The sequence below is a fragment of the Sinocyclocheilus anshuiensis genome, unplaced genomic scaffold (assembly GCF_001515605.1).
Source record: "Sinocyclocheilus anshuiensis isolate Anshui unplaced genomic scaffold, SAMN03320099.WGS_v1.1 scaffold882, whole genome shotgun sequence".
Lineage (NCBI taxonomy): Eukaryota > Metazoa > Chordata > Actinopteri > Cypriniformes > Cyprinidae > Sinocyclocheilus > Sinocyclocheilus anshuiensis.
Genome location: NW_015540910.1, coordinates 407113 through 415302, shown reverse-complemented (window position 1 = coordinate 415302; position 8190 = coordinate 407113). Strand labels below are relative to the sequence as shown.

Sequence of the window (8190 nt, the reverse complement as noted above, 5' to 3'; positions counted from 1 at the left end):
GTTCAAACTAATATCACGTAATTTACGTCTCTGTGATGATTGGTTGATATCAAAAGGGAGGCTAGCGTCCCTTGTGAGGGTTCTTTTCTCAACACTCCTCAGCGCTGAAAGTGAACACTCGATGGTGATTGGCTAATTTTTTTTACCAACGGAGGCACGAGAGCTCACCTCTCCCCCGGCCTCCCCCTACCCTTCTCTATCATTAGCGGTTGCAATTACATCAGCAGATTCGCCACATTCGCGATAGAAAAGCGGTGCTTTCACTTTATGGTATTACAACTGTGAAACTACAAACAAAAAATACACATTCTGAGACATGAACTGAAATTAATTGTCAATTTTATTAACATTAAATCGTCCTCCTCCCATTTTCACCTCAAAATTGTGGGGAAGCTGTGCCTCCCCTGCCTCCCCCGACGAGCCGCCACTGCTAGCTAGAAACCTGTAGTAGCTGTAGTAACTAACGGTAATGACAGTAACTCGCGATTGAGCGGGCGAACCACTGCGTTGTAGTTATTAGGTGTGTTTGACTTGAAGCTGCACAGAACTATCAGTGTGTGACATCAAAGTACCACGAGAGCGATTCGAAAGCATAAGGAGGCGTCTGCTCTCTATACCTCTCACTGTACTTTGATGTCATACACCGATCGATCTGCACACTCAGTGCGCAGTGCTGCTTCAGGTTGAACACACGTCTTATAGTGTTGGGGGAGGGGCCGTGCTCAGTGGCTCGATTGCGTCATCGAGTCATGATTTTAGCCCTGCCCAAAAAATCCTGAACTCGAAAATGGTGAAAAATTGTTTAACGGTCTAACTCTACAATTAAGTACTACATAGTTCACAGTCTTTGCAACATGTTTCAGCAATGCATTTCTAACATTTATAATGTGTTTACAAACAATTCTCAGAATTGACTTTACACGGACTTTAAAAAAATGTTGTATATTCAATTAATCCATTTTTTTTTCAGTGTATCTGATGATACTATAGGAACTATGAACTATGGGTATGTTTACACGGCAATAATTGCACTAAAAACAGAAAAGTTTTTCCTTCACGTTTTTAAAATGTTTTATTACAGACAACAACATTGTCAAAACAATCCCCATTCACACAAAAAACAACTACGAATGCTGTATTATGCATGCCAGGCCAGTAGTTGGCAATGTCACTTTGTAAGGCAAAAATTTGTGTTTCCGTGATATTGCTTCTTGAAAACTTGCCCTTTTAAACCCATTTTCAAAAGTTTTTATTTTAAGGCCCACAAAATGCCATTGTCATGTAAATGAATGCCCAAAATGCATACAAACATTTTCAATTTTTACTCGAAAAAAAGTGTAGTGTAAACGCCCCCTAAAACTCACGTCACATTCTGTCTACACTAGTGTTTTTAAGCCTTTTCTAAAAATTGCTCGTCCACACTGACACCTCTGAAATGCTTAAATCACCTTGCTGTGCATGAATAAAACATCATACATGCTGTTTGAGATGATACAGTACAGTATAGTACAATATGTGTCACATGACTAAACATGTGTCGCCGTTTTCAAATACAGCCAGTTCCGCAGTCTACACTAAAATGCGAAAACTGCATTTTAAAATGTATCCACTTGGGAGAGCATCTTCAAAAAGCTCAGTTTTTGCTGGATAAAAATGCTTTCTCAGTGTAAATAAAAGAGAAAGAGAAATTGCTGAGATGGATTATTTGGGATGTAGATGCCTGTTGTCTTAGGCTATGTTCACATTAATCTAGATCAAATCTGAAGAAGCCATGTGCATCCAAAATCACATACTGTCACAAACTACATCCGCTATATTGGCTTTAATGACTTTCTGTGTCAGTTGCATCATTTTACTGCCATTCACAACTCCTCTCCTGTGGACTCATGGGATGTTAAAGTGTCCATTGGATGCACACTTCAGAATCTCGCCAGAAGTAGTAGGTGATCCGAGTACTTTTCACTTTCTGTTCTACTATTTTGGCTTACTTTGGCTGCCATATAGTATGGAAGTAGGCATATTCAGACATACTAGTCTTTTAAAGATGTTTCCAAAAATTGCTTGTCCACACTGAAACCAGTGTTGGGAAGGTTACTTTGGAAATGTAATAGGTTACAGATTACAAGTTACCCTACTTAAAATTTAATAAGTAGTGTAACTTTTCAATTACTTTATTAAAGTAATGTAACTGATTACATTTGATTACTTGCTGATGACCTGAATCAGGTGTGTTTGATTAAGGAGACATGCAAAACATGCAGTGTTGGGGTGCCTCCAGGACCCGGGTTGGGAACCACTGTCTTATGAAACATTAAATGGTACAAAAAATTGTACAAAAGTTGGTGCAGTGTTGGGGTGCCTCCAGGACCAGGGTTGGGAACCACTGCCCTAAAGAATCATACCAACTTGTGGAAAATGAGCATCTGAAGCACAGCCACCACAAAATCAGACTTACTTTCAAATCATGTGATTACAATTACTTTTATTTTGTAATTAAATTACGTAATTCCGTTACATGTAACTAGTTACTCCCCAACACTGACTGAAACAGCTGAACATGAGTCATCATTTTCGAATACCTTTGCTTTGTTATTTCTTTTGCGGAGCACAAAATAAGTTCTTTTGAAGAATTTTGGTAACTGCACAGTCCATTGACTTAAATTGTAAGTACAAAAAACACTAAAACATTTCTCAAAATATATTTTTTTAATGACCGCAAAAGAAAGAAAGGTTTGGAATGACAATGAGGGTTGAACACAGAATTTTTTTTATTTTTAGGCAAACTGTCCTGTTAAAATTATTTTATTAAAACTGGTTATAGCATATCTGAATTCAAGTGACATTTTTATTAATGATACAGTTATCATTAATATAAACATACTTAAATATGCTTTCGGAATTAAATATGCAATAAATATATATATTAGAAAAACAGCTCCTGCATTATTTGTTTGCAGATCCCATTTGGTTTTACATTTTGGTACAGTATATATAATAATGTACACATTAAAAGTGACTTAATTATTCAAATACTCTTCAATATGTTTTTTAAAGGAAACATTTAATCTCTTCGATTACCATTGTGGCATGTTTCTGTTTTGAATCAGACAGGAAATGAATGGACTGCTCCAGGCGAGTATTGGAAATTTGCATCCCAGATATCCAAACCTGTCTTGTAAGGATTTTTTATTTATTTATTTATTTATTTATTTTTCAAAAGCATACTCAAAAAAGACTGTATCATGCCATAATGTAGGGTCTCTCTCTTCCTTAGGTTAGTGAAAGACATGAAATATTTTTTTGAAATCCTTTTAAAACAGAATAGCGGAATGGATCATCTGGAAATAGCTGTATGTACTACAGTATATGTGTGTGGTAGACAATTTAGCTTGTACAATAAACCTAAAATTGTACATTTTATTAATCTCAGATTCTTTTTTTCTTTTTTTCTGCAGTGGAGTTTAAACCGTGACAATGGCACTTTTTCTGTGATAACCTCCGAGTTTTTATCATTATATGAAGGTACGTTTGTCCCTAAATGACAAAATTATGAACCCAATAAGAGGAATGGCCAAAAGTTTGACAGAATGTTGTTGATGTGATGTTATGAAGGCATCTGAAAGGCATTTTCAAGTATGAATAAAACTGTGTTATACTGTATATATGCTTGCAACAGAAAGGATATTTAGGCTTAACAAGGACAAGTTCTTGCCAGTGTTGATATATTCGCTATTGAAACACAAAGTGTGGGGTAGAGGCATATAAATATTGACTTTTATGACTTTTACAGGACTTGTTGATAGCATGTAGACTCGTTTCTTTTGTCAGATGAATCTTCTCTACAAATGGGAGATATTGATCACATACCTCAAACGAAAGCGAGTTACGATAGGCTCCTTGAGCCGATCCCCTTGTCACCCCATCCTGAAGGAGACCTGATCAGAGAAGACCCACGAGATCACATCTATAAACGTCAGCATTATGGAAATCTTAAATGGAAAATTTAAGAACACTCTTGCCTGCCTTTCTTAAACAGACCAAACATGTTCTCTTTGTTTAAACAGACAAAATGCTAGATGAATCCTACCTGAAAGACTTGTTTCCTGAATGCCATTACAATCCAAGTTACATACTCAATAAACAAATTGGACGATATGAGGGTGTACATTTGGTGAGTTAAGAATTTTTAATCTCTGCATAGACTAAGATTCTGACAAAAACTCAGGAAAAATTTAAAAACCACTGATTTTTCCTGATTATTTGACCCCGATAATAACTATGTAGGCAAATTTGATTTTGAAGGTTTCTAGTATACAATCACAGCCTTCAGAGGAGAAATCGCTAACATTAGCATGCTAATCACAGAAATGTCCAAGAGAGTGATTGCATTACCATGCTAACATTACAGCTAATGTTAGCATGTTAATGTTAACGATTCCTACATGGCAAAGTAAGTCTTTTTTTTACTTGATTTACCGTCTGAATTCAATGTAAGTAGTTCAAAAGACTGGCAACCACAAAATAAAACAAAAACAAAACATCAGTTTGCTATGACCTAATAATGAACAACTTTACAGCATTTATTTATCTTAAAGGTCCCCTGAAATGCTTAGAAACACGCAGCGTTACTCTGTATTGACGTCATTTTAACTGAAACAGGAAGACAGGGCGGGACATATCAAGCTGCCCCGGCCCTTTTTAAAATAGCCAATAGCGTTCGTTTATATCGCAGCTTGGGCTTGAGCCGTTCAGAGCCGTTGAGCTCCATAAAGCCCCATTTGACAGGGTATGCCAGCCACAATCTCATCCATATTGCTATAAAATATAGCATTCTGTGTAGAATTCAAATAGCTCCGATACATTTTGTGGTCTGCGCCAACTCGCGCATGTGATCCGCTCCGTGCTATCGTGTCTCTGGACCGGAGCAGTGTGTGTGCGGTGCGGTGGTTAGCACGACACCAGACTTCTTTTTTTCCTCAATGGAAAGCATATTTACACTGTTTGAATCTTTCCCTGTCCCCTATATAGTGCACTACGTGCCATTCACTGTACAGAAAATTATAATTCTGTGGACAAGTGACCGATTTCAGCCGTGGCTTCAGCGTCTATATAGTATAGTGTTCGGATTCTAGAGAGCATTTGATTGGACAGAAAGTTTGATGAGAAGCTGAAGTATGATGTGACGTCAAAAAAATCGTTGAGCCATTTTGGCAGAAGTGACGAACTGCAAGATTTGAATGCTTATAACTTCTAAATGTGAATTTTGTCACTGGTTTGGAGCACACTGCCTTATAGATACCCTTAAGACTAACATATTGATACTAAAAAAACTTTAATTTTGATTTCATGGGGACTTTAATGTTATGTAATCTACATGTATTGATAGAAGTATAACTATACAAGTATACATTTTAGATACAAGTGTAGATTGGAATTAGTTAATGTATTATGAACTAACATGACTTGTCAAAGAACAATAGTATATTCATAAAGTAACTTTGACCTAGATTAATAAACAGTGAAATAACTAAACCGTAAAGAGTTAATGAGTATCTTTGGCTATGTTTCTGTTCTTGTAGATTCAGTTTTCTTCGGTGTATCCAAATGACTACACGAGGCAAACTAATGCAAACAATGATGAGATGTGCTTCTACAGACAAGATCCATCATTTCAGGCAGAGTATGATGCATACAGTATTGCATTAATCTGAATACACCTTTCCATTGTCTTGTTTCATAGTCTTTACATTAGTTACTAAGTAAGCTTTACCAGTTTCCTGTTTGCAACTAACTGCATGCTACTTGTGCATGTATTGTACATGTCTTCACTTTTTTAGGAAAGGACTTGCTTCTTATCTGACCGAGGTTGAAGACCCTGATGTAAAAATGACAGATACAGGTAAGACACTTACAGGTGCATCTCAATAAATTAGAATGTCGTGGAAAATTTAATACACGAGTTTCACAATTTGAGTTGAATTACTGAAATAAATGAACTTTTCCACGACATTCTAATTTATTGAGATGCACCTGTATTCTTAAAGTAATCTTAAAAAATAAAGATTCCAAAAAAAACTAATTTTAAAGCTTGAAGTGGGGAGAAATTCAATCCTGGTCTTATTGTTAACTATTCTCCTGAAATGTTCTTTTTGTTAATGTCACAAGGCTGTTGGAACAGTGAAAAAGAGTGGAAATAAATTATTCACAAAGCACATTGATGGTTTGAGGCCATATCATTAACATTAGCCTACAATTCAATGAGAAACTGTTCTTGATATGAAGACAGTTCTTTGTTAAAACCTGGAATGCTTCAAAAAGCACCTTGTTTTTATATTTGTAGGCTCAATTTATATACTAAATATAGTGCCATTCTAATACTTGCTTAATTCAGGTCCTGAAGGTCCTTTCTGGCAGCGCGTCTATGACGTGAAACCCCTCAATGTTGCTTCAAAGCAAACCGCCATTGTGGCAAATTCCTGCAGAACAGCTGGAAACATTGTGATGTCCCAAAGTCATGCCATGCCAATCGTTAGAGCCTTTTTAAATGCATTGCATTCGAGAGAAGAGACACGGTAAGCTTGTCCAGTGTTTACCTCTTTTAACCCTTCTCATTTAAAATTGCTTGTCAATTAACAGACAAATATATAGGGAACAATATGGACTGAAAAAAGCTACTTTAGCCTCGAAAAGTTGGTGAAACCTTTGGATATTCTATCAAGAATGTAACTTTTCTTTGAATATCAATATTTGAAATATAAATAATTTGTACATATTCCTCGATGCCTTAATTTGACATGACACATCTTACCCTCAAATGGGGCAAGTTGTGTTACTTTTTTAAATCATATTTGTATGGTTCTGTTATGCAACTTAAGTGACATCTGATCAACATGTCTGGCTCTTTCAGCTGCACCCATGTTGATACAATATTTTTTAAATTAGGAATTTTTTTTTCTGTTCCAACATGACAAAAAGCAGGTGTGGTGTCATATTATAATACTTTTTCCATCTTCACAGTGGCTACTCCCTGTTGCGTGTGGTGAATGTTGTAAGGCGTGAAGACAAGGACGTGGGCAACCGTTATCTGGTGGAACTGGAACTTGTGGGCCCACAGGGTCAGAAAGCTCTTGTTTCTCATTATGTTTATGCACTAGCTGAGGATTCAGAAAAGCAAACAATTCTCTGCAGTCCAAAAGCCTTCAGCTGGAACCCATCTGCTACTGTTCATATTATCGTGGCAGGTAAAACTAATCAGATTTATCAGTATCTGTCTTTTAACTGTGCTGCATTCAAGTCTAGTTGGAATTACCATAATCACAAAACGACAACTCTGATTTTTGACCTGGAGCTACTTATGTCTTTAGACCCAACACACCAAAATCAACATACATCTCATCCAAGTAACTGAATAGGTGCCTACACAGAAAAAAAATTGTAAAAACTGTATATTTAGCTTGTCGCTAGAGGTGCTTTGTACCTGTCATAATTCCAGCACAAATTTAGCCTGTGTTTTAGGACTCTTGTTTTGTAATGTGTTTCTGTTCCTATTGGTTCCCTGTTCATTTCCTTTGTTTATTTCTTGTCCCTGTTTCTACATCTTTGCGTCACACCATCCCAGTACATTTGTGGCCCAGTATTTTGTTTTTTTCCTTTTTGTGTAGGCACCCTAACTGTTAAAGCAATTGCCATTTGGTTATTGTGATTACCCTTTATCTTAAGGTGTCCATGTTACAGTGCAATTAATCAGAGGCGGACAAAGTACTCAACTCCATTACTTAAGTGAAAGTACAGATACTGCTGGTCAAATATTACTCCATTACAAGTAAAAGTTGTAAAGACAGATTTTTACTTAAGTAAAAGTACAGAAGTACTTGCTTTTAAAAGTACTTAAGTACCAAAAGTAAATTTCCTTTTTTATGTCAATGCACTGTTTTATTATTGTACGTAATACTTGCAATACTTCTGAAGCAACTTAAAATGCATTACACCTACTGAATACACTGACTAGCTTGTAGTATCTTTGGAATAAAGAGCTTTTAGAATGTTAAAAACCAACGGGGGAAAAAAATGAACACCCCTACCCACCTCAACACCTCAAACCTGCTTTAAAACCCAGCAACACAACTGTAGCTGTACAACTCAGCAACACTCCTTTAACAAAAAAGCAAGACCTATTTGACATCAAAACAA

The 8190-nt window shown here is 36.4% G+C and overlaps 1 protein-coding gene across 1 annotated transcript in view; it reads left to right on the top strand.

Annotated features, from left to right (window-relative positions):
* Nucleotides 1-8190, top strand: part of b4galnt3a (beta-1,4-N-acetyl-galactosaminyl transferase 3a) — a 19213-nt gene that overhangs the window by 8269 nt on the left and 2754 nt on the right. Inside the window, exons 6-14 of the mRNA XM_016487191.1 lie at nt 3108-3175; nt 3257-3350; nt 3456-3522; nt 3829-3972; nt 4065-4171; nt 5580-5680; nt 5838-5899; nt 6392-6572; nt 7018-7241. Of these exons, the coding sequence (XP_016342677.1) occupies nt 3108-3175; nt 3257-3350; nt 3456-3522; nt 3829-3972; nt 4065-4171; nt 5580-5680; nt 5838-5899; nt 6392-6572; nt 7018-7241 (1048 nt within the window). The remainder of the gene's footprint in view (nt 1-3107; nt 3176-3256; nt 3351-3455; nt 3523-3828; nt 3973-4064; nt 4172-5579; nt 5681-5837; nt 5900-6391; nt 6573-7017; nt 7242-8190) is intronic.